The 24,533-nt window shown below is 50.1% G+C and overlaps 8 protein-coding genes across 8 annotated transcripts; 5 read left to right on the top strand and 3 right to left on the bottom strand.

The window, feature by feature from the left end:
* Positions 1–2,844: 2,844 nt before the first annotated feature.
* BKA67DRAFT_337930 (uncharacterized protein) lies at positions 2,845–3,568 on the top strand. Its single transcript, XM_046096273.1, has 2 exons — positions 2,845–3,243; positions 3,295–3,568. Exons 1-2 carry the CDS (start codon positions 3,000–3,002, stop codon positions 3,459–3,461), a joined length of 411 nt encoding a protein of 136 aa, XP_045956059.1. The 5' UTR covers positions 2,845–2,999; the 3' UTR covers positions 3,462–3,568.
* Positions 3,569–5,015: 1,447 nt separating this feature from the next.
* Positions 5,016–7,380, top strand: BKA67DRAFT_571882 (ABC1 family-domain-containing protein). Its single transcript, XM_046103254.1, has one exon. The coding sequence runs from the start codon at positions 5,167–5,169 to the stop codon at positions 7,213–7,215; it is 2,049 nt and encodes a 682-aa protein (XP_045956058.1). The 5' UTR covers positions 5,016–5,166; the 3' UTR covers positions 7,216–7,380.
* A 1,975-nt stretch (positions 7,381–9,355) lies between these two features.
* BKA67DRAFT_337866 (uncharacterized protein) lies at positions 9,356–10,153 on the top strand. Its single transcript, XM_046096271.1, has 2 exons — positions 9,356–9,582; positions 9,669–10,153. The coding sequence occupies exons 1-2, from the start codon at positions 9,429–9,431 to the stop codon at positions 10,007–10,009; spliced, it is 495 nt and encodes a 164-aa protein (XP_045956057.1). The 5' UTR covers positions 9,356–9,428; the 3' UTR covers positions 10,010–10,153.
* A 144-nt stretch (positions 10,154–10,297) lies between these two features.
* On the top strand, positions 10,298–11,992 carry BKA67DRAFT_521083 (uncharacterized protein; the record flags this gene model as incomplete). Its single annotated transcript, XM_046098243.1, has 3 exons — positions 10,298–10,513; positions 10,565–10,779; positions 10,894–11,992. The coding sequence occupies 3 exons, from the start codon at positions 10,298–10,300 to the stop codon at positions 11,990–11,992; spliced, it is 1,530 nt and encodes a 509-aa protein (XP_045956056.1).
* Positions 11,993–13,263: 1,271 nt separating this feature from the next.
* On the top strand, positions 13,264–13,900 carry BKA67DRAFT_660565 (uncharacterized protein; the record flags this gene model as incomplete). Its single annotated transcript, XM_046107659.1, has 2 exons — positions 13,264–13,357; positions 13,458–13,900. The coding sequence occupies 2 exons, from the start codon at positions 13,264–13,266 to the stop codon at positions 13,898–13,900; spliced, it is 537 nt and encodes a 178-aa protein (XP_045956055.1).
* A 1,949-nt stretch (positions 13,901–15,849) lies between these two features.
* BKA67DRAFT_660564 (CDP-alcohol phosphatidyltransferase-domain-containing protein) lies at positions 15,850–17,206 on the bottom strand (the record flags this gene model as incomplete). Its single annotated transcript, XM_046107658.1, has 2 exons — positions 15,850–16,819; positions 16,899–17,206. The coding sequence occupies 2 exons, from the start codon at positions 17,204–17,206 to the stop codon at positions 15,850–15,852; spliced, it is 1,278 nt and encodes a 425-aa protein (XP_045956054.1).
* A 1,860-nt stretch (positions 17,207–19,066) lies between these two features.
* Positions 19,067–22,163, bottom strand: BKA67DRAFT_626197 (adaptin N terminal region-domain-containing protein; the record flags this gene model as incomplete). The annotated part of the gene is made up of 4 exons (XM_046105549.1): positions 21,977–22,163; positions 21,562–21,872; positions 19,368–21,501; positions 19,067–19,299 (listed from the first exon to the last, which is right to left on the bottom strand). Exons 1-4 carry the CDS (start codon positions 22,050–22,052, stop codon positions 19,067–19,069), a joined length of 2,754 nt encoding a protein of 917 aa, XP_045956053.1. The 5' UTR covers positions 22,053–22,163.
* Positions 22,164–22,318: 155 nt separating this feature from the next.
* BKA67DRAFT_571870 (uncharacterized protein) lies at positions 22,319–24,405 on the bottom strand. The gene is made up of 2 exons (XM_046103253.1): positions 24,075–24,405; positions 22,319–24,010 (listed from the first exon to the last, which is right to left on the bottom strand). Exon 2 carries the CDS (start codon positions 23,961–23,963, stop codon positions 22,494–22,496), a length of 1,470 nt encoding a protein of 489 aa, XP_045956052.1. The 5' UTR covers positions 23,964–24,010; positions 24,075–24,405; the 3' UTR covers positions 22,319–22,493.
* Between the last annotated feature and the right edge of the window lie 128 nt (positions 24,406–24,533).

Here is a 24,533-nt window from a genome sequence, read left to right as displayed (position 1 = left end):
GGGCATGGATAGAGACATGCATATGGACCAGCAAAAAGCGAAGCAACTTACATGTGTCGTAGCCTATCTCGAAGGGACTGCATGTGCTTCCCTTGCAAAAGCCGAAGACACCAAAGTTTACACCCTCGAATGAGCCTAGCGGTATAGCTTTGATGATGGGCGTCGACAAAACCGAGATGAGAAGCATGGCGAAAGCTGCGAACAGCAATATCGCCAGAGGCGTAGCAGGGCGCAACATATTGGCGATTGACGAATGCGCGCCGACTCCTTAGAGTCGCGTCGCTGTACAGACAGGACAGCACAGCTAGATCCGAACTGGTGTCCCCCCCTGAGGTAGTGTTGTCCTAAAGGTAGAGTTTGAGACACTGACGAGGGCGGATATATTCAACGCTCAACGGCGGTGACATAGAAATGCTGGGTTTTGGTACCTGGTCCGAAGTCGTTCTCGAATCACTTCACAGATGTACCTTCCGTCTGACCGAGTTATAGTAGTTCGTCAATGGGATTTAATTGTTCGACCTGGTGACTGATTGAAATGAAGTGATCCTGCACGTCCAGGCGGTCGTTTTTCGCCTACTTTTGCCTTGGAATGCCAGCCCAACACTTCAACCTGCGTCAGGGACTACTGTTGATTGAAGAGGAATCGAATAGTGACAATAACGAGCGAAAGTGCGCGATGCGAAATCAATCGATCGATGGTATAGCTGCAAAGTGGCGTGTGGGTTACGACTGGCCGGTGGCTGTGCCAGATCTTGTCAGGTTCAACGCTTCCACGAGTCGAGTTGAATCAGGTTGAGTGCACACCAAAAGGGATGGGTTGGCTGCCAATGGTGTGGGAAAACGTTTGTGAAGACGAGGGAACAATGAAAGGACGATCGATCAGTGAGTTAGTGACTGCGACTGCGCCTGCGTTGGGGTGGGTCCCTAGTCTAACCGTAGCACATACTTGCAGGAAATAGTACCTACTAACTTGATAAGTAGCTCCGTACCTTGGCGGCAGCTGGAGCAATGCGAGAATGCATCATATCTTCTAACGTTTTGGTTTTGGGTCTGGCCCGTCCGCGTCCGCAAACCCCAGTCCGCTTTGTGGCTCCCGTAGCCCAGGACCCAGGTGGGTGCTAGCTTGGTACTTTCAATGGGGACTCGAACTTGAAATTCGTGGCGCCTTTCTAGGTTACTACTGGGCCCCTGACAATGGGTTTCGCACTAATGGGTCCCACTGAGCAGTCGCTGTACAAAGCAGCTGGAGGAAGGAGGCAAGCAAGAAAGCAAGAAGCGGACCCACTGATAGGGGATTTGGATTAGAATTTAGATTTGGATTTTGGTTTTGGATTCCTTGAGATTGAGGAGAATTTATCACCATCTCTTGTCATAAGCGATATTAGCTTATATTGCATTAGGTCCTTTGGTTGCATCTACGCGCATACAGTACGCCGCGACAGTCTCAAGCACTACTTATACCACTCACTCCGTACACAGTGGCGGGACGCTGCGGTCTTCTTGTCAACTTTGAAATGGTCCCAGTCATGTCAAACCGACCCCGAATTATTTAAATTTTACATCCTCTACTATGTTCTACCTCTACTAACTAATGTGAGATTGGGAGTCATGTTTTCAAGGCTGTCACCCTATTCTTGAATAAGATTGGCTATTCTAGAAACTCACCACCTCCCCCCATGGATCCTGCATGTCGTGCATGCGGACACAGAGAAACTGGTTTTTAAGTATTATCGTAACGAGTGCTGTTGATTGGAAGTCTCAAGTCATACATACTATGTACAGCGGTCACCCCCCAGCCAACTTTGTCACCTCCAGGTAGCCGGGCACATACGGAGTACTTATGCCCCCGAATCAGAACCGGAATCCTGTATCCACAGGCGTATTGAATACGTATTCCATGCAGAAGAGTAGTTTTTAACATAAAAATATAAAAATATAAATTTCATGGAAAAAGACTTGGGCGTACTTCATCTTGCTATGACTAAACCGTTAAGAATCGATTTCATGACTCTCGGTGTCCGGAACTCCTCGCAGCGGGTAGTGGCTTTTTTGCTTCCCCCCGCACGCTGGGTAGAACTCTAAAGAGGTACCTGGCGATATTCTGTACGATAACGAATCATGCGGCCAGGCGAGCTGCGTCTATTCGGACAATGTCGTATGGTCATGTAGTCATCACCTTACCGAACACTATACCCAGAGCGGGGTATGGTGCTTCGTTCTAATGATCGACTGTGAAGTCAAACTTGCAGTGTGCAAAGCGCTTCAACGGTCATGTAACAATCTGTATATTACTCATGAGCATCACAAGTGAACCTCGAACAACACCTTTGAAGAACCACATCGATGCTTACGCCACAATCTTCGGAAAGCAGGTCTCATACTGTGTGCAGAGATAGGAACCGGAATGTATCTCAATCTAGTATGGTTGTTGGAGGAGGGTCTACAAAACCCGCCAATGATCATGCCTGTTCTCCGGCTTTTGTTACCGGTTCTGTGCTTCGTCAATATTGCAACATATGAATCCGCTTAGTTCTCGCCTTTCAAGAATGTCTCCCAAATGTGGACTCCGGGCTGTCAAAGGATTCAACGCCAGTGTAACCCAACGAGAAAAGCGAACTCGACATGCATCTGACTGGAAGAATACTGCTAAGCGAAGCTTTATAAACAACGTATTGCGAAGATCTCAGAGTCATAAGGTTGTGTAGTCGTTCTGGCCTTCCAACTTTCATCTCAAGAAACCAAGGTCCGATTGCGTTTTAGATTGAGACTCAAGAGTGGACCATCTCCAATGCTTAACTTCCCCACTGGGCAACTTGAAATGCCTAGCATACCTCGTGGCCTTCAGCCAGACCAGCTTCACTGTCAAAATCTTCGTCAAGTGCCGATAGGTTGACAAAGCAACGCCATGCGTATTACATGGAGACTGAGTGTTGCGCATATTGTTCTTGCGCCATCACTATTTCATCCAACATTGAACTCATGAAACATCTAACCAAGAGATGTCTATCGAAACGGTTCGCTCCAGCAGCCGAACGTCTCGAAATTGTGGATTGTGGGTAATTTTCCACTCATGTGCACAGACTCTTCACCTATGCGGAACAACACGTCATCTACAGAGCGGCAACGACTTTCTCATTGTTATTGATTTCCTTCCCAACACATATGCCGGGACCTGTTCTCTGATAGTCAGCATTGCGAGTTGCACATACGAGAAGGGATACATTTCGACCGACTCCACCTACTGTAAGTAACCACCAGTGATACAGAAGAATATCTATCACCAATAATGCTCAGTAATATTCCCACGATACCCAAGATACACCAACGGGATATGCAACTCAGTCACTTCATTGTCTCCTATGTCGACATTCAGTCAAATGGTTCTGCTTTCAATATTGGTAAAAACGGCGTCTGCAAGCAATTTGCTATTAATTGGTGGTTCTAAGCGGCCACGAATCTGAAACCGAGACCGAACCCACAAAGAATGAGAAGACGATTGGCCCCTTTTGCCGCCTGTATCTGCAACATGAATCTCAATTAAAAGCATAAGAGAGGCCTGATGGCATCTGCGCTATCATAACCCGGCTCTTTCGAAGAAAAATCCGTGGCATAGACTCTGCCCCTCAGTATCAGAAGTAAGATGAACGCACACTATAGTCTAGTTACACAAGCAAAATTAAGAAGGAGGGATCGTAGCAGTTTGTCTCGAACTTCTCGCTACCAAATATAGCAAAGAATGATCTACATGGTCGCGCGAACTCGAACTGGGGCTAATCGAAGATCATACGACCAGGATGACGAAGCTTCTGGGACATGTATGGGGAAGCCTTGGTACCTAGCTGGAGACAGAGCTCGTCAGCCTCGTCTCATAAGTTTGATGAAACAGAAATATCTCATTCCACCATATTATCGAACATGACAACTCATCGCCCTGCCTGTTCTCTGGTTTGGACCATATTGCACAGCATTGTGTGGTTTTGTACCAGTAGGAGATAACTTAAGTCGAAAAGCACAGATAGTCTGGGTGTTGTGTTCAGAAACATGTAGCTTTACAAGTTCATGTATAGTTGGAGCAATACCATTATACCCGGTAGGTGTTAATTTGCTAATATGGGCGCAATAGATTATATCTGCATTGTCGGTGTCACGCTGGCGTATATTACTGACCGGGTGGAATGCCTGTTGCCCTTTGTCTTAGCAACTGATTATCACACTTTGAATTACTACTTATCATGAAAAAATATAAGCGTGACTGTCTTTCTCCGCTCACTTACACAACCTCAACACATGGAGCCTCACATATTTTTACATGTACACATCAAAGACTTCTCATCCCAGCCTGCTCCCCTCACACCGGGACACCATAAATTCTGCTTAGCACACAGTAGTGATACTAAAACACTTCCAAACTCAGGGCTGAGGGCACTCCGTCCATCTACAGCCAAACTCACCGTCGTCAACAGAATCACCAGAGAGGCCACACTTGACTCGGTGCTGGAGTTTCGTCTGCTTGCAAGTAGCTGGTGCTGAAATTCATCTTAGAACTCTTGTGGACTACCTCGAAGGAAAGCTACAAACAGAGTGTGCAACCGTTCGTATGATGCTAGCTTCGTGTCTCCTGCATACCTCCATAGCGTTTTACGACCGCGTTACCGGGGAAGTAACATCAACTTGGCGAAGCGTTCCTCCTCTCCGAAACTGAATAATGCGATATTGTGCAAAGCATCGCACGATTAGGCTCAAGAACCGGAGCTGAACCCGCAGACTAATATCTTGTATAGATACAGAGCATTTGGAATCTCGTCCATTGATTAGCAGCACATGGGAAGGCAATGGCGCGAGATTTTAGTCCTTGGGAGACATCAAGGGCTTCATCAAAAGAAGTTAGCAAAATCAGGGGCTTTGACGAGAATATCCCGTTCGCTTCGGAGATATCAGAGATTTGACCCACCAAACTCGGGTCAAATCAAAACCCGCGTGGGCCCCGGGGATGAGGACGATTGCTTAGCTTACCTCGCCGTACCACTGCGTCATTGAAATCAATTTTCCGATTATGGACATTCTTACGCTTTGTTTTCGTTGTAAAAAAAAATCTGGAGGCTTGGAAGCTTTCGTGTTTCCTCCCTCTTCTCCGCGACGAGTGCATGTTTCTCACCAGCGGCAGTTATGTTTCGTCCACGCATAGCAGGTCTCTGCAACACGAGCCAGCTATCGCATTCTGCTGTCGTAGCAGCAGCATCACGGCGGACGGTGTCTCGTGACACTATTCTGCAACGAGCTCCCGCTTTCCCACGAACTCAACGTCTCCCTCCTGCTAGCCGCCGCCATGTTCAAACCACGTCGCAGTTCCAACCCATGCGGCCGCCGTCTCCCGAGTCCCTCGGCAGGCCAACGGCCGCTCGCGAGTTCAAGCGCAGCCGCAAATGGCTGCGGCGGCTCGTGATCGCGACCACCGTCGGCGGGACCTTATATCTCTTCGACAGGCAGCTGTTCGCCTCCGGCATCACGCGGTCGCTCCGCACGTTCGGCAACGGTCTCTACGTCGCCATGGACTACAAGCTCAACTTCCGGCCCGAGCCGCTCCTGGGGGGCACCGTCGGCGACCTGCACCGGCGGAGCGCCGAGCGGCTGTTTGAGCTGCTGCGCGAGAACGGCGGTCTATATCTCAAGATTGGTCAGGCGATCGCCATGCAGAGCGCCGTGCTGCCGCCGGAGTTCCAGAAGATGTTCGCGCGCATGTTCGACGATGCGCCGTCGCACGCCTGGAAAGACGTCGAGAAGGTGATAAGGCAGGACTTCGGCGGGAAGAGCACAGAAGAGGTGTTCGGCGTCAGTTTCACCGGTGAAGAGGGAAAGGGCATTTTAGAGAGAAAGGCAAGAGCCAGCGCGAGCGTGGCGCAGGTACATTGGGCCAGGCTGCCGGATGGCAGGGAGGTGGCCATCAAGATCCAGAAGCCTGAGATTGAGAAACAAGTTGGCTGGGATCTGTGGGCATTTAAAGTCGTCATGAAGGTATACACATACTGGTTTGATATACCATTATACTCGATAGTTCCGTTCATCTCGGAACGGTTATTGCTCGAAACGGACTTCCAGTCCGAGGCGCAGAACTCAGAGACAATGCGGAAACTGATCAGCACCGAACCTAGCCTGAAAGGAAGAGTATACATTCCACAAGTTTATCCAGAGTTCACGACGAAACGTATCTTGGTCACTGAATGGATCGAGGGCGTGCGGTTGTGGGACAAAACCGCGATGACGAATAGCTGGAGAGGCGGCTACGGTCGAGGCTCAGAGGGCGTACACGGTGCCCAGCTCAGCTCGCCGGACATGGAAGAGATTAGGAGAAAGATTCGAGATAACCCGGAAACGAACGAACTCAAGCCCAACCGTGAATTCTGGAGAGGACGCAACGGCAAAGGAGGTCTAGGTTTGTCTACCAAGGAGATTATGACCACTATCGTCGACCTCTTCTCTGCTCAGATTTTCAAATGGGGTGTTGTGCACTGTGATCCTCACCCTGGCAATATCTTTATTCGGCGATTACCATCGGGCAGGTCGGAAGTTGTGTTGATCGACCATGGTCTCTACGTATACATGTCGCCAAAGTTTAAGAACCAGTACGCCCGTTTCTGGAAGTCGTTGATGACGTTCGACAATGATACGATTGGTGAGATCTCAGAAGATTGGGGCATCAAAGCTCCAGATATCTTCGCCTCCGCGACTTTGATGCGTCCCTACGACGGCGGAGACGGAAGCGCCAAGAATGAAATCCTACGAGAAATGGAGGGCAAGACACCGGCCGAACGTCACTTCGAGGTGCAGCAACGCATGAAGCAGGGACTTCGCGAAATGCTGGCGGACGAGGATAAGTGGCCGAAGGAGCTCATCTTTATTGGCCGCAACATGCGCATCGTGCAAGGCAACAATCAATTCATGGGCTCACCAGTAAACCGTATCAAGATGATGGGCAACTGGGCGAGTCGGTCTTTATTTGAGGATCCGAACCTGCCGTGGGCGCAAAGATTTGCGAACATGTGGCGACATATGTTGTTCAAGACCGTTCTTGTGGCATCAGACGTCGCGTTCTACGGTTTCAAGGTCAGACAGTGGCTTGGCCTTGGAGGAGGAATGGAGGATGAGGTTGAGGCTCGCATGAGGGAAATGGCCAAGGATTTCGGCGTCGAGTTACAGCATGAGATCTTTGAGGGGTGAGATCTGTACATTACATAGTAGATGCATGTGCACGGATTGGTCCTGTTAGAGTAAGATTTGTGTATAGAGGATAGAGATCACCATGTGGCCTATACTGTAGATATCCCCACTTGCAATTGAAATACCTAATCATTTGACAGTCCACAGCAATCAGGACGTCGGCACGGAAATCCACAAGCGTTGAAGCTTGGCGAATTAGCATGACCAAGAAATAGAAATGTGAAACACGACACATGAAAAGACTCTGGTTCCCCCTTCATGGATCCTCCTTGTCGCGGGCGGTGTTTCCACACGCCTTTAAATAGCACTTCATCTATATGTTTCGCGTCAAGTCGAAATGCAGGGTCTACGGGAATTGTCTTTAAATGCCAAGGCGATCACCTTGCAGATCGCTCTCCAATTCGGAATCTGGGGAGACGCAACGAATAGTTCTGGACCATTGTGTTTCTCGTCTTCCGCGAAAAGTGATACCCGTGCATGCACAGGAGGGCAACGTGGGCGTAGCCGCCGGGGCACGCAGCCAAAAGAGACGTGTGAATCTCCTTGTGACACTAACAATAAACGCTGGTGTAGCGTCGATACTGCACCATACGATGAGGCAAAATGTTCCATGGGCACTCCAGTTTGCAGCCTGAGCCCAGCCTGCCAGCTTATCCGACAGGAGAGAGCCGGCGGCGCGTCGGTGATTGGCTCGTTACGTGATGCGGCTATCCAGGGTCCTGGTGGATGCCCAGGATGACTGCAATTTAAGGAGAGAAGACTCCCTGCAGGTACAAGGCATAGTGCATATGGTGCCCGATGAGGCGCAACATGCCATTAACTCGGCTTCAGAAAAGAACCGTTGTAAAATGCAAAAAAAATGAAAATAAAACCTAAATCTTGACAAAGCCCTCTTGCTACCCGAAAGACCTTCTAGACGAGTCCTCAGAGACCATCTCTTGACCGTCTCCCGGGCCATCAATTCGGCTCTCCATCAAACCGTTTATTGCACGTGGGCATCGAACTAATTAGTAGCTCCTAGCTCCATGCGGAGAGATGATCGGCTGCACGCACGTTCGTACAAGTCTGTGGCCTGAGATGCTGTCTTGGACCTTATCTCAGAAGACGGCAGCAGGTTCAAAGTGATGGCTGGAATTGCGTGAATGATGCTCTTGCGTAAGGAAAGACAGGCTGTAAACGGGCTCGAGAGTCGTGCTTGAATTACAGAGTTGGTGGCGCCAGATATGCCGAATTTAAGAAGGAATTGTCGTTGGTCTCACAATGCCGTACCTGCGTAAGACCCTTGTCGGTCGTGGGCCATCGGGACTTTATTCCTGTTCCCATCTCCGTATGAATGGCAAGGGACTATACCAGGTTGGGGCTGCTCTCCTTTTTGTATTGCGATACTGGCAGGCATTGCAATTCGAATGGCCAGCCATACATACACTCTTCTGGAGTGTCGCGATTAATAAATTTTTTTTTTCTCTCCCTCGCAAATCTAGCCCAACAGTGGGTTATGTTCTTCCTTCGTTCTCATAATTGCCAGCACCTAAAAAGGCGCGTATAGCAAGACTCGACCGTCCGTTCGACGTTTTCTTGACTCGTACTTCTTTTTCAATCTTTTCACACTGCTGATCGGTATCGCCCGTCCCATTCAGCCGTCACGCAAGACCGAGGCTGAGCTCTTGTTCGACACCACCAGCCAACCAACTTACTTGAGCGGCACCGAAACGTGCATATCGTCTGCTGCACTACAATACTCCATACCCCCAACCGAATCTATTCTCCACACGATTTCACATCGACCGCATGCTCAAAACGAAGTCGAATCCATTCTTCCACTGAATTTCCGGTAGGTCGGTTTTCCTCAGAGTTTTTGGTTTGTCTCAAGTTTGCGACTGTCTCGTGTATGCCCTCCCGCAAGATGCCCAACTAGCATGGACCTGGCTCTGGTACCTGGCTCGGGCTCTGGCTCTGGGCCCGCGGGCAGGACGACACCATGTTTAATAGCGGCTTCGCAGTGGGTTTTTGACAGATAACAAGGAGGGAGCTACACGACACGATCGAGTTTAGCTGCAGATCGGAAGAAGCGCCAATGGGTTCGGCGCCCAATCGCACCATCAGTGTTCCTTCGGGGTGTGTGGAGGAATTGCCGTCTCCATTGTTGGAGAACGTTGGTTGGAGGTTCCTGAAAAGCCCCCCCCTCAAGCAAACGCTTGCCGAACCTGCATTGCATGGCGCTGGCGTGTCTGCTACAGCCATTGGTTTTGTTATATTATCTCGAAGCTCCCTTCACTTTGCGCGCGGTAGTACCTTGTTCGGACGTGAATAGCCATTGCGCTGCTCATCTATCAGCATCATCACCTTGGTTGGTACTAGCAATCTGGTGCATGTGGTCACTGCTTGACTTTCTTCCATTGATTGTTCATCCGCGGACGACAAGAAGCTAATTTGGGTGTCTTTGTGACAAGTAGATTCGCGTTATTCGCAACAATCCCCCCAACCTCTTTCGGTTCGCTGTGGGCTCTTTGTTATTAGAAGCGGCATAGGTACGCAAAAGAAGACGAGTAGCACAACTGGTCACCACACTTCCATATCTCAATTCAAAGCGACTACTGTTCGAAAGCGGAGGAACGTCCCCGATCTTCAGCCAACAGCCAACAGCGACATTCGCGCTTACTTGCATACTCGACAGCGAATTGAGCCTGCCTCAAGTGTCACTACATACTCACTTGGGCCCACAAACGAAGCTTCTCTGAACAGTCGATTCATCAAACTGGAACCAACAGCTTTGAGCCACTCGCAATCGCATTAAGTTGATTCATTCTCGCTGCTTGATTTCCATCGAGCTCAATCGCGAACAGACCGATCGTACAGCAACCACGAACTGCAAGCAGGCATCTTTCGTCATTGTCTCCATACTGCAACCGCACGACTGTTCGTTACTGCCGCCTCATTCACCCAACATCTTGTCTTTGATCTTCCAGTCAGGCCCACCCTTTTTGCAAATAAGATTTCATATTTCAGACCAGTGCAGCCGCAGCGCCCTAACGTAGCTGCTAGCTGAAACATTTCAGTTTATGCTTAATCCGGTCTTTGTAGAATGAGTCAAGAGCCACCGCGACGTGCCAGCTTTGGGATGTTACTTCGACGCAGCAAGTCAGGTAATCTGGGGAAGGGAGGAAAGGACCAAAAGGAACAAGAACAACGTCCTGCAGTACCCAAGTCTCCTCCCCGCCTGCCTGACCTATACAACGGTGCACAGCCTGATGAGTTCCAAGCCTTTGGAGGATACACTCGTCCAGATTCTCTCGCTATAGTCTCGGGACAAGCACATCAGCCACGATACCAACCTCCGATTCAACCTCAGTACCCCCCCTCTGGCCGACCTTCCATGGACCCTGGCCGTCCTTCCATCTCGTCCATCCCTCCGATGCCTCCCGTTCCCGACAGCACGTGGGTTGACCCCTACGCCCGCACAGAGAGCATGACGCACCGTGGCAGATACAGCTATGCCAGCACTACGGCTAGTACCATCAATACCCCAAGGAGAGTCCGCAGACGCAAGGATCCGACTCCTTTCAAGTAAGTGTTGCGCTTTCTATTCGCTCGTTCCGTGCGATCTGATGAGAGTCTCTAATTCCCGGCTGCTCTTTTCATTCCACATCTGTACTTGTCCACTAATTATTTCTTCTTTAGTATTCTGATCATGGGCACCCGTAGTTCTGGCAAGACCTCTTTTCTAGAATTCTTGAAGACGGCTTTGGCCTTGCCAGAGAAGAACCGTTCGCAACGAGCGACTGAGATCGGCGCAGAGGTGACCCAGCGAACCACAGCCTCGGGCAACTTCATCCCTCACTACTTGGAAAGCGAAATCGACGGTGAACGTATTGGCTTGACGTTGTGGGACTCGGAGGGTTTCGAGAAGAGCATAGTCGATCTTCAACTGCGAGAGATGTCAGCCTTCTTGGAGAGCAAATTTGAGGACACCTTTGCTGAAGAAATGAAAGTTATAAGATCACCGGGCGTGCAGGATACTCATATACACGCCGTCTTTCTTATTCTTGACCCGGCTCGTCTCGATCGCAACATCACTGCTGCGAAAGCTGCGTCATCAAACGGACACTATAGAGGCCATGATCCGTCTCGTATTGTTGGCGTTCTTGACGAAGACCTCGATCTTCAGGTTATGCGTACCCTCCAAGGCAAGACAACTGTCATCCCAATCATTTCCAAGGCGGATACGATCACTACGAAGCACATGGCCATCCTCAAGCAAGCTGTTTGGGCGAGCCTGAAGAAGGCCAACTTTGACCCTCTGGAACCACTTGGTCTTGATGAGGAGGACTATTCTCCAGATTCTAGCAGGATCGAAGAGGGTGACGAGGAAGATATCGAGGACAGTCCAAGCTCGCCTGACGATATCAATCATAGCGAAGGAAGTGCCGAGGAAGACGATCTGCCGATTCAGGGCTCGAACTCACCAAATCCGAAGAGAAGGTCGAATACTTCGGTGCGCCGCAGCAAGCAGCTCCTAGAAGAGGACAGTAACGAGATTCCACTGCTACCCATGTCAATCATTAGTCCCGATCTTTACGAACCTGAGGTCATTGGGCGTAAATTCCCCTGGGGGTTTGCCAATCCCTACGATGAGGAACACTGCGACTTTACTAAGCTTAAGGATGCCGTTTTCAGCGATTGGCGAGGCGACCTCCGTGAGGCCAGTCGAGAGCAGTGGTACGAGGGCTGGAGAACCAGTCGACTTAAGCACCGGGATTCTTCCGTCCGACGCCGATAGAGACGTGTCAAGAATGTTTGAGCATTCCCCGCGCTCTTTGGAGCTTTCTTATTTCAGTCTCGACCTGCCGCCGTGCAGGCCGAAAGTCAATTCCGCATGACTAGCGATTTTTTTCTTCCGTCAATGTTTCACGTCTATGCAGCATACCCCGATTGTTTTCGATGTTCCATGTATTTTCACGGCACCCCAAAAATTGAAGGCTTTACATTACGGCGCAGGCTGGTATCTCCTCGAGTTTTAGAAATTTACATTCTTCATGATCGACCGAGTATGAGCTCGCAGAAGAGGCATACCTATAGGCAGCCTGGCTAATACTGCTCATATCTCCCTCTAATGATGCAACTGTTGGCATAAATATGCTACCGTGCCTCAAACTTTCGTGGACGATCGGTTCCCGCAAGAACGGCAACCAATTCGTCAGCACGACACCGTCTTACACACTTCTGCACGGCATCATCTCATTTCGTTTATCTCTCAAGGAAACACTAGGATTTGCTTTCCGGATATTTGAAGCGGAGCAGATTTTGTATCAGCTGGTCTGTTCCGTGGTTCTTTTTTTTTAAAGCCCAGAATAGGTTGATGCCGAATTCTTAGGATGGAAGGAGGAGAGTACAGTGAGTATCTGTACAGCTACTTCGGTATGCGTGATGGAGGAGTGGCCACGGGCAGAAGCTGCCTAGCTATGAGCAATGATATCCCACCACTTTGTATGGTAGAACCAGAGACTTTTTCTTTCTTTCTTTCTTGATCTTCGGAATTTTATTCCCATTTTTGCCTCTCACGCCTGATGTGGTTCCACTTTTCTCTACATTTTGGTTGTGATTTAAACAGTAGCCACTTGCTTCGGTAAGCAAACAGTCCCACCGTCAGGTCGCTCCACCACCATATGTTTTGTATCTTAAGAGGCTATTGATCTTTATTGTTTTCCCTTTTCTCTCTCCTCCTTCCTTCCTCATTTCATCGGCGAGGGTAGTTCAGCAGTTCCGCTGCCGTAATCTCATTTTGAGGTTGTGTGGGCTGGCTTACTGGTTCATGCTCAACTGGCTGTCGATTGTCAAAGCGAGTTGTTTAAAAAAGAAAAAGAAAAAAAATCTGGCATCTTACTGGTAGTTGCGTTATTGTATAATATCTTTCGGACCACGGAGTCCGAGGGTCTAAATCTAATATGTGAGTCTTACGATTTATGGCGCATTCTACTCGACCATGGTGGGTAGTGTGTACAAGACGGCTGCCTGTCACGATATTGGCTAGTGGTTTCACTCCCTGACGGGATGGCTATCCGTGACTGCAGTAACTACATGGGCACAGCTGACACCCGACGTCTTCTGATACGACGAGATCTTGGCGGTGAAGCTGATGTTCGCTGTACGAGCTTTGGATTTGCAGCAAAGTATCTAACCGGAAAAGAAAGAAAGAAAACTATTCAACGCGAGCTGAGCTGAGTCTCCTTCACGAGCTTATACAGGTCCTTCGGAACCCCTCAAGCAGCACCATGCTCCAGGTCCTCAACGGACGCATGTGCCGTTCACGAAACTCGGGTACCTTCCTGGCCCCAGCGATTGGGGTTGTGCGCCCCGTCTAGCAGCATCCCCAGCAGCCACAGCAGGTTCCGTCACCGCAGCAGCTAAACAAAAGGAGTCCCGTGTCAGCATGGAGGGAGAAGAAAAAAACAAGAAGAAAAAGGAACGTCTGGTGTCGTTACAGGGAGAGGAAGAAAGAGAAAGAAACTTGGACCTACTCGGGAACGATTGCGCAAGCCTCCTTGACCAGCGTGCTGCCCAGGTCCTTGGGGGTGACGGGGTTGGCCTGGACAAAGGCGGCCAGGGCCACGACGAAGGCGACCGAGGTGAGGGTAGAGAACTGCATTGCGTGGGAGATGGGGAAAGATTGGCGAACTTGTTTGTGTGAGTGATCCTCCGCTTAGGTATTGCCAAGTCTGGAGAAGTGATGTTGTGAGATGGTTAGAGTATTGCGTGATGGCGGTCTTGGGCTGCGATCTATATATAATTAAGTCCTTCTGACTAGAGGGGTGGGGGCGCCTGGGATGTACAAAGCTTGAGCAAAGGCTTGTGGAAAGCTTGAGCGGAAAGAGAAAGAAAAGAAAAAGGCAGTATCTGGTTCATAGCCCCCCGAGTTTGCAAATCCCCGGCCAATGGTATCGTGGTACTTTTCAACAAACGATCGATGGCAACTCAGCATTGTGATATACTAGGTAGGCCTTGGCAGGACGACCCCCTCTGATTGGCGGATATGGTCCTTGAGGAACCCGTAGGATTCACTATCTTTTTGTGCTGGCGTCAATGCGCCGCCTAGTTCTTACGAACTGCATATTAGATAAACATCGATTTCCAGGGAAAGTGAGGCTAGCGTATGTGCTCCCCCCCTTCGCTTGAGTTCTCGTTCAGAGACTATATGCATGACAATTATGTCCGTATTGGTGCTGACCTTCTAGGAGGTGGATGGCGACAAGATGTGGTTTCCGAGCCTGCTCTCGGCCGTGATTGCAGGGGGCGAACCTCCTTATCGCGGGGAGCCATATTGTTGATTCTGTATGGGGTTCTTAGGAGCTCTCTTAGATGTCGTGGCCATCTCGCCTGTCACGCCTGGCTTCGTGAGGGTTCAGATTTTATCACAATATCTCTATTACTGCATTGCATCTCCTCGCTACCCACGAACGTCTCTCTTTGGCGGTATTTCTCCTCTAGTAGAGCTGGCGATGGGCCGAGGAAAAGAGCGTGCTGCAGGTCATGGTCTGAACAAGACGCAGACGAGCGTCTCGCATCAGTCTTGTACCATAGCATCTGTACCGTTCTTGGAATCTTCAACGGTAGCCGAGTCCGCCCCGCTGGGTTCCTCGGGACCGTCGTTAGCGGATCCTTTTGGAGGGCGCTGTCCCCCCTCGCTATCAGCGCTTGTATGAATATGGAAGCCGGGAAACATATGCGGATCATTCACTGGGCAGGCACCCGAGGCTGACAGTTCCGCCTCGAGAGTACCTGGTTGTGTGATGTAAGTACTTGGCGTCTATTGCGGTATAGATCGGGCTAATGGTCCTATCTATTGTCTCCACAACATGATCAGCCCAGCAGCAGGGGGTACACGAGACATTTCTGGCCAGATTGGGCAACCTTTCTCTAGTCGAAGTACCATGGGGAGACTATCCGGGATAAGGACTATAGGAGGATTAAGTTTAGTGTCGATTTTAACAATGGAACTTCCAAGGTGTGCCGATAGATAGGCCTGTTCGATACACTCCCCTCGTTTCCTAAACAGAAACGGAGATAATCATGTCACTCTGGAGTCAAGAAGCTGCCTGGACGGAGCAAAGGCTGATTCAGACTGCGACTGAGGATGAAAAATAGCTATCTTTCCCTATCAAGATCTGTGGTGAAGGTACGTAATGGCTTTATCCATTTGCAATTCTGTGCCGTGCATGCTCCCCGTAAGGTAGCCTGCTCTATTACCGGAAGCGTGTGTGCAGGTAGAGACTGCAAGTTGTTTTCAGCATGACAAGAAGACTGGCATCTCGTTATTATTTTGTTCATTCTCAAGTACACATTACATCCGTGGGCTGGCCAAGCCAACTTAACAACCGAGACGCCCGAGCGCGACATGCTCAGGGCATCATTTACAACGGGAAATCCTGCTTTCCCATACTTGGCCTCGCCAATACTTCGTTTACCTTTCATGTGCCCTACTTCGTGTACATCCTCCCCAATTCGTTCTCCTCTCTTCTATGGTTGCTCCATACCCGGTTCTCCTCTAAAGTATCTTGGTCCATTTCGCTTGACATTTCTCATAAAATCGCATGTCGTTTCACGTTTACAGTGCCCGACCAGTAACTGGGTTCAAGCATTTCACAGCTCCTTCTTTTCGCCGGCAGACGAGTTCTGCACCTGTTGGCTCTTCTTGGCATCATCCTGGCCCTCAACGTAAGGATGCTTAATAGTCAGGCACCAGATGTCGAGGTAGTCACAAATAGTGACAATCACATCAACAACAAAGCTGCCGTAGACACCAACGGCCATGCCGAGCATGCTGAACATGAAGGCAACCTGGTACACATCGTCACCAAGAGCACTAGGCCAGCCAGAGGCCCACCCGATGTGCTTCTGCAAGAGTGGCCCGACCGAGTCCAGGACACCCAGAGCAATAGGTACGACGAGAACGTTCCAGTAAGGGAAAGGCAGCCGCACGAGATGCGCAGTGATCATCTGGCCGACAGAGTACGCGTTGACAAGACCGGCAAAGACGACGAAGGGAACCAAGTGCTGTGTGCGGATGAGGGGTTGCAGGTACAGGTAGGCCACGATCCACGCCCATGTGGCGAAGAAAGGCACAAGACCCAGCAAGGCGCCACGGCTGCGATCGCCTCTAGCTCTGCGAGCCTCGATGACGTTACGCGCAGATTCGTACGTGTTGAAGGCAAGGACAAGAATACCCTGGGCCAAGTACCACTGCGTGAAGTTAAGGCGGTAGATGGCCTCGGGAATGCCCCAGGTGCTGGGCACACCGAGTGTAGCCAACATACTCTGCTGCCAGAAGCTGGCGCCCCCCTTGTAGCCGGTGAAAGCAAAGATAAAGACCAGGATGAGGATACCTTCGACGGGGCCGTTTACTATTCCGAGGGTCAATGTCTTGGTGTGGTACTCGTCCCAAGTCTGGACGTAGAATGTGCATAGAGATGCAAAAAGCGTTGCAACCGTGTACCAAGAGTGACCCATATTCTGAGACCCAGCGAAGATCAAGACCTCGAGAGACGTGTTCAGCGCATCAACGCCATGGTCGAAGAGCTCGCCGAGGGGGCCGGACTGGTGAGTGCGACGTCTATATCATGGAGCTTGTTAGTGCCACGGCTTTCCCACATCTCTGAGGGGGGATGGGATGAGACTCGGAAGAGACATACGCTTGCGATCCATCGACGGCATCAAATGTCTGGTACAAAAACAGGCCAACGGCCCAAGAATAATACACCCAGGGCGGGCAGTTCTGGTCGAGGGTCGGGTTGTACCACAGTAGGGTGAAGAAGTTGGCGATGACGAAGCAGAAACCGGTCAAGGTGATCAGGTTGGGGGCCATCCTCATGGGAAAGCACTTGATGACTACATTTGTGTAGAAAGGCTTGAGAATGTACTTGGAGACAAGGGAGTGGTCAACTGACGAATACTTGTATAGCTTCAAGTTCGGCAGGTACTTCTCTCGCACGTAAACCATGTTTACGGTTGACTCGCGAGGGCGAGGTTCTCTTTTCCTGTTGATGTACTTTCCACGGATAACAGCAAGTTGTTGTGATGATGCTATCTATGACTGGAGCCGCACGGAGTTGCTCTTTGGCAGACAAGTAAACGTTATGCAGATAGGATAGATAGCTAGCTACTGTGAGAAATAAAGTTAACTATCGGGCACGCGGGAGCCAATTCAAGGAATTTGTGCGCGTATCAAGCTTGCTTTGAACACAAATTGCAACGTCATATTTTGGCCCTTGCTGCCAAATTTAGCGCGCAGGTTCGCGTTCTGCCACCCAGCGGCGCTACACCACTTGGGATCTAGCGTCTCTGCATTCCATGTCCTCTGTGACATCTGCTGCCAAGCTGCATACCACACCCCACCCTTCTTTGTTGTTTCCGCTTGTGAATGGACCAGAGTGCCTGCCAGGCAAGGGCGGCGTTGATCTCTGGAATCACTGAACAAGTCGTTCGCAAAATTTGTAATGTTTTCACTAGGGAATTCGAATATAGAAGACCAAATGGATGAGTAATATATGTTGTTGTGTATTGCACTGTTGTGTGCTTGTGTGGAAGACTCACTCGTGGACAAAGTCTCAGAATAGGAATAGACTGCGTCTGTGTACATACAGTACCAACATTGACTGAAGCTTGCTATAAATCCCCCACTTTTATGTTCCGAAGCACTTATCCTTGCTTGTGGCTGCCGAGGGCGAGAACTCCTGACTGACATTGGCCCTGACTGTGGACGATGGGTCAACACCAGCCCACAGTCCTCAAAGTGACTTGGTAAACCCAAACATTTCCATCATTGATATCACATTATTCCAACTCCTCCCTCGCGAGAAATATAAACTCAGACCCTGCACAAGCTGCCATCATGCGGAGGTGTATGGGCATATAGATGCTGTTCTAGATAGAGGAAGTTTGTCTATCGTTTCGGGTTCATTTGAACTTGGGGCGGTGAGGGTTTTGACTGCCCATACCTGTTGTACCTGCGCCGAGCTGATTCTTTCAAGGTAAATGGTCCGTCTTGAAATTAATTTCTGAACATCATCTTTGCCCAGTAATCTTGTACTCTTGTGGCAAGTGCCTGACAGATCCCGGGCTGTCTTATTATGAGGGCTAAAATTATATGGGAGTAGGAGCTACAATTGTTGAACCAAGTACTTGCAACGCCTTCAAATTATGTATTTTGGAGAGATGGATCTTCTTATGAGCAACAGCTAGGTGAATTTATCGTTCTTCATATATAAATGCCTACAAAAGCAGCTGAGACGGCAATACAGCCCTACATTTATAGCTTCATGTTTCTGAGGCACAATAAAGCATAGGCTCCAAGTACAGCTACGAAGGTAAACGCCGTCTTTCCTAGATGCCCGGTTACACAGGCTATGGTTCGGTGGCTTGCCTTGAAGGTAGGTTGAGGTAGTTAGTGGAGTGGGACGAACGCGCTTTCATGTGTTGTGAAATTAGTTGTTTTCCCCCGTCACGTTTGGAAAGGAATATTTTCTCCGCCGAGCTTTCGGTCAGAGTATCTTTTCTGCCCCGGTGGAGGTTTAAAGTATCCTCTGGCGTTGTCGACCGCACCCTGCTGATCCTTCACTGCCCGTTACAAACGGTAAAGTGGGTGTAAATCATTTCATTCGCAATATTTGACCTTCCATACGCCCCCTGGTTCATCCCCACGACATCCCCCTTTTGGCCGCTTTTGGGTACTAAATGGAGTTCTTTCGCAACCGAGCACGGTCTGTTGTCGTCTCGGCTAATATGTCTATAGTGCACGTCCTCAATATCAAAGAAGCCACGCTTGTCTTTACTCGGGAATAACGCCTTTGTAACACTATCATTAAGCGACGGACGCGATGATGAGAGCCGCTACATTCTCCTCTTCGCTGCGTACGGTAATCTTCGTGGTTACTCCCGACTTCGACGAGTATGCCATTCTGATGATGGCCACAACACGTCCTCCGTTTACCGTCTTACCTAATAGCTTGAGCTGGTGCGTGGTCTGGTTAAGCGGCACATCTGTGCCCTCCAAGGGCTGCAGTGAGAGAGTCTTGGCTAGCTGCTCTGTGGCATCTGTAGATCAAGTTAGACATATAAGCTAAAGAAAAGGCGACACAATATGAGTTGCTGTGTCAGCTTACCTGCTATGCTGTTGATACCAGACAACTGCAATGTTTCCTCGGCTTCCTCCCCGGAAGCACCAACTTGCTCCCAGATGTGTGCAAAGTTTCCAGCAAATGCAGGGATAACATAGTCACTGCCAGCCAGGTCAAATTCACCAATCTCGTACTCATCGTCATAACCAGTGTCCTCTGCCTCGTTCGTCGATGGGTCGATTTCTTTGCTGGTAAACTTAAGTATGTTGGAAAAGGTGCTGGTGGGCATTGAGCCCTCGCCATTGACCTTCTGGAAGGCAACATAAACTTTGCCAGGCTCGTCTGTGGGAAGCTTCTCGGCCTGAAGAATAAAAACCTCCTCAAGCTCTTCCTCATCCGAGGGAGTGGCGACCACGGAAACATTCTCCAAAACAGTAGCGGGAAGCGTGTTCTTGACCTCAAATTGAAGAACAACGTGCTCCTTGAAGAGATGCTTGACGACGCTGACAACATATTCTGTCTCAGCCTCGGTCAGTTCAACAACAGGCGATGACTTGAGGACGGCGCCAAACTCCTTGAGTTCTGGAATGGCCAAGAGCTCTTGAGAGTGTTTTTGCTGAGCAGCAGCCGCGGAAGCTTGAGCCTCTGCGCCAGTCGTAGGAGTCTTGGTAGGGCCGGCTTTCGGTGGCTTGAGAGACGGAGTCGTAGCAGTGAGCTTCTTTGTTCGGTCTTCCGCATCTGCTTGCTCCCTTGTGACAATTGGGATGCTGCTGACGTCGAAGGATGTGTCGAAAGTGCTTTTGTCGTCCGAGGTAACGTACATGACCAACTGATGCTCAAAGTACGGGAGGGAGAACATGTTCTCATTCTTGATGAATCTCTCCGCTGTCTCATCCTCCTGGTGCATCAGCCTGAGGTTGAGCGCCGCACGGTCACGGACCTCATCGTCGACATCGTCCAAACAACGTGTCAAAAGCACATCCACGCTACGCTTGACTTCGGGGTCCTTCTGACCAACACCAAATTTGGCCAAGGCAGTGACAGCAGCAGCTCGGACGATGGCGTTCTCCAAAACAACACGGTTGTAGATGTACCGGATGTACTTGGTAGGCTGTGACGTCTTGGGACCCTCGAGACCGAGGAGATGGAGGATACGAACAGCCAGCTTGGTGAATTCGCAATCTTCGATAAACTCGCAGAGGTGGGCGAGAGCATCTTCCTTGGATTCCGGCACAAACTTGATAAGATCGAACATGCTCTCCACGACAGCGCGCTTGAAGTCATAACCGCCCTCATCACGAAGAATACCGCTAAGGAAAGCGAGCATACCAGCTTGCTTGCTAGGGAACTTGAGACAAAGTGTTCGGATAGCTTCGACAATGGTGATCTTGAACTCGTCGGTAATCTCCGACATAAAACCACTGATCTGCTTCATCAGACGGTCAACCGACGCTTCGTTACCAGTCTTGAGCAGAGTTGTAATGGCAAAGGTGGCAATGGATCGGTTGCTATTCGAAATGAGAAGCTCGACATCAGGGTTGCAGATAGCGACAGCCTGGGGCTTGAAAGAGGCGAAGTTGTGAAGGATCCGAAGAGCAGCGAACTTGGTGACGGCGCGAGGTGAGGAGAGGAAGAGTTGAAGCACATGGACAGCCTGGGTGACCTCGTTGTCGGTAACGTCGCGCATGTCGCAAATGGCCTTGGCAGCCTCGAAATTGACCATCTCACTCTTGTGTCTCAACCAGCCATCCAGCAGCGTCATCATGGGTTTCCTGAGCGAAGGGTCCTCCTCGGCTAGTTGTGCGGCAAGTCGTACCAACATGACCGTGGCAGCGGGACTCTTGACGGTGCCGGGCTGGCTGTATTGTTGAACCATCTTGACCAGGGCCATTCTGTCGTGGGACCTGATTTGGTATAGGAGGCCAATGGCATGATACTGCGCCATGGTAGAGTTGTTGGTTGGGATGGAGCCTGACCCCGAGGAGAAGCCACCGAGGAAACCTCCCGAAGACTTGGACGAGGCAGCGGCCTCCTGGGTCTCGGACTGCCATCGGCGGACGACATCCTTGGCAATCGGGAGCAGGTGATACGAGGAAACGAGGGCGGCCGACGATACTGAGGGGTTCTTATCGACAATTGCGGTTTTCATGACACGCTCAATGGACTGAACGGTAGTTGCCTGTGAGACACGAATGTCAGTAAGAGTCGGTCAGATGTGGACAGGACATGGGCATCGTACGTCAATAATCCGACACAGAGCTCGGATAGCATTAGGCCTGTAGATGGCATCTGTGCTGCCACCAGTATCTTTCATGATGGTGCTTGTGACCATAATAATGTCCTCGGCCGAGTTGGCAATCTCCTTGATGACAAGGTGGACCATCTGGCGCAAGCTGGCATCTTTGTTCTGGAACAGCTTCGAGATACCGAAGAAGAGGTCTGTGGCTTCGCGAGTCGGGAACTTCTCGCCGGTGTAGAGTAGGAGGGCGATCTTGGTCAAGAGGATACGGCATCTTCGAGGTTGGATGGGGGAACTGTTGAATAGCCGAGCTGGATCGCCATATCGTGAGCTACCGCCTTCAAGTACAAGTGCCCAAGGTGAAGGTAAAGTAAAGCAGAGTAGTGGGGGACGTAATTAGGAGCAAAGCACTTACCTTCCTGGAAGACCTGAACTCGGTCGACCTTGACCAGGCCAAGGTCGGCATCTTCGTCTTTCTTGCCGTAACTCATGGTGGGCAATCTGGCAGTTACGGAAGTGGTCGAGGACGGGAGAGCTGGTGATCTATAATCATTACACACAGCTTTACGCTTTGCTTGGGGAATTTCGATTCGCGACGTTGTCCAAATGTCGGTTCCAGCCTGTCACTTCCAGCGGGTGGGTCCTGCCAGATGCTCCACTTAAACGAGCCAATGAGAACGTTATCTGAACCCCCTAATTGTACCTAACCTTGGGTAGCTACGTTACTGTACTGTAAAGGTGTCAAATCATATCCATGGCTGGCTGCGTTCGTCATTGTAATTACCTAGCTGAGGAAAGATCATATGGAAAGAAGACATCATAGATTTATGCTTTTTCTTCTTCTTTTTAGTGAAGAAAGGCCGACGAACTGTTCGTCATGCGCCCTTGTCCATGAGTCTTTGGAAATATACGTGCTCATACACAAGAGGACGTCAATGACCCCGTGGTTTCTGCTCTACGAGCTTCATAACATTTTCCGCAAATCCTTGAGTACCACCATACTTCTCCATGATCGCGTCCAAGTCAATGGAGTCGTACTCCTCACTTCTTGTCCTGCCAATCAGACCAGTATTCCTTGTACTCGGTATTCTGAGCATTTCCGTCTCCACTTGCCATCCGCAATCCGCAGCTATCTGCGCCACCCAAACCACAAGAGACGCATATGCTGAGTGTGACTTGTCTTTTTGTTTCGGTGCGGGCGCGCGGTATCTTGCTCCTGTAAGGTTGTGACTGCAACATGGGATCATGATGAAAGGGCACTTGGATGCCGCCGCCAGCAAAGGTGTCCACGGTGTCAACTCGTCCGCATGGTTCGAGATGATGAAGGTGCCTGCAGGAAAGCGTCCGTCATGAACGAGGTCGTTTGGCACGCTGTCCTGCTGGGGTTCTGTGTGGATGAGGGATGGAAGAAGGACATGCTGTCTCAGACTTGGGTGGCCATCTAGGTCTGAGGTACCATCGGCCTCCGAGTTGTAGTTCTCCCATGATTTGCGCTTGCGTGCATCGAAGCCCCAGCCTGAGTAACCTTCTTGACGAAGAATGTGCACCAAAAGGCCGTTACCACATCCTATGTCGACAAATCCCGGGAATGGCTTGTCGCGGTACATCTCAGCCCATAGTTCGATGAGAAACGCCGCGATACAAAAGTCCTCGAAAACATGCTTGGTAGGATCTGTCGATTCTGCCCAAGAATCGATGAGTTTCCGGGCATATCTCTGCTTCAGTCTGGCATAGGTAGTCTGTAAAGCAATTTGGGGGACAACAGTGTCGTGATGCACCCGCTTGACATAGCCAGCAACTGCACCCTGGCCATGCTTGTGTAGTACTGTGAGTAAGTTCAGGGCTGTTCTAGCCAATTTCGGGTCACGATCTTCATGTTCATAGAAGTGGTAGTGAAGAGATATGGTGCCTTGACCCATCTCGGCATTCCACTCATGTAAGAATGCCAGCGCCTGAACTCTAGGATGATAGAAAGGAATTTCGGACTCAGAAGAGACGTGGGGGTTGTATACGACCAGAGTCTTCCCCGCCTCACCTTGGCCACCATGATAGATGATGCATGTCTGATCTAGAGGCTGGTCTCTTTGAGTGTTTCTTGGAATGAGCCTTCGTACCAGGCTCTTGTCCACGATGAAGTCTTTGAAGTGGATAAGCCGTGGCTGAGCTCTGGCAGATTCCGGTGTACCAGTTGTTGCCTCTGCAGTGCTTTCGTACAAAATATCAGCTCGAAAAAGCCATGACGAATTGATGTTCGGGTTCCGTATCAAGTTCATCATGACTTTTAAGAAAGCGATCGAGTCAAAAGTACATTCATGGTGAAACAGAGGTTCCCATCGGGCTTCAGATAAATCTTGAATCACAGGTGGGGAGCCTGCGGCGTACTCAACTGCCTCGAAGCCCATGACTGATGGTCTGTCTTGCAGTGCAAATCTGACACAGTGACCAGTGCCTGGATCAAATATCAGATCCAGGCTACCTGGGTAGAGATGTTATGTCGCCCCAGCCATGCTTACCTAAATGTTCCGATCAAGGCCAGTCGGACAGTGCAGGAAGAGTGTTTGAGAATCCGTGAGTGTTGGTATTAAAGAAAAGAGAAGAAGAAAAGTAGATTTATGCGATGGTAAATTCTACTCTACAGAGTTTGCTAAGCAGCTTCTCGCAGCCTTTGTGTGACACAACCTTGGACCAGGGTCAATGCCGAGATCTGGACCCACCCGATGCCTCGGGGATATCTTTGGGGGGGAGTGAGACAAAGGGGAACAGGCGTCGAAGGCCCTCGATTTTTCTTTGTTCTAGTGCTCGTGCTCGTGCTTGTGATTTTGCTTTTGCTTTTGCTTGTGTCTGTACCCCACTGAAGAGCCAGGTGCGACAGAGCCAAGGTTAGGCAAGTCACCTAACCTAGCCCAGACAGCCACCTGCCCTGGCGCAGAAGTTGCAAGGCTGCCAGGTGACCTGCACTTGACGTCTTTTTG

The sequence above is a fragment of the Truncatella angustata genome (assembly GCF_020726525.1).
Source record: "Truncatella angustata strain MPI-SDFR-AT-0073 chromosome Unknown BKA67scaffold_6, whole genome shotgun sequence".
NCBI classification, from domain to species: Eukaryota; Fungi; Ascomycota; class Sordariomycetes; order Amphisphaeriales; family Sporocadaceae; genus Truncatella; species Truncatella angustata.
The sequence above is the reverse complement of the archived record's forward strand: the minus strand, read 5'-3'. Positions and strand labels throughout refer to the sequence as shown.

Coding starts and splice junctions, on each gene's coding strand:
- BKA67DRAFT_571870 (XM_046103253.1), bottom strand. CDS start 23,963: ATGGGCTTCGAGGCAGTTGAGTACGCCGCAGGCTCCCCACCTGTGATT.
- BKA67DRAFT_571882 (XM_046103254.1), top strand. CDS start 5,167: ATGTTTCGTCCACGCATAGCAGGTCTCTGCAACACGAGCCAGCTATCG.
- BKA67DRAFT_337930 (XM_046096273.1), top strand. CDS start 3,000: ATGTCTATCGAAACGGTTCGCTCCAGCAGCCGAACGTCTCGAAATTGT. Junction 3,244..3,294: donor TTCGACCGACTCCACCTACT/GTAAGTAACCAC, acceptor AATAATGCTCAG/TAATATTCCCACGATACCCA.
- BKA67DRAFT_337866 (XM_046096271.1), top strand. CDS start 9,429: ATGGCGCTGGCGTGTCTGCTACAGCCATTGGTTTTGTTATATTATCTC. Junction 9,583..9,668: donor GTTGGTACTAGCAATCTGGT/GCATGTGGTCAC, acceptor TGTGACAAGTAG/ATTCGCGTTATTCGCAACAA.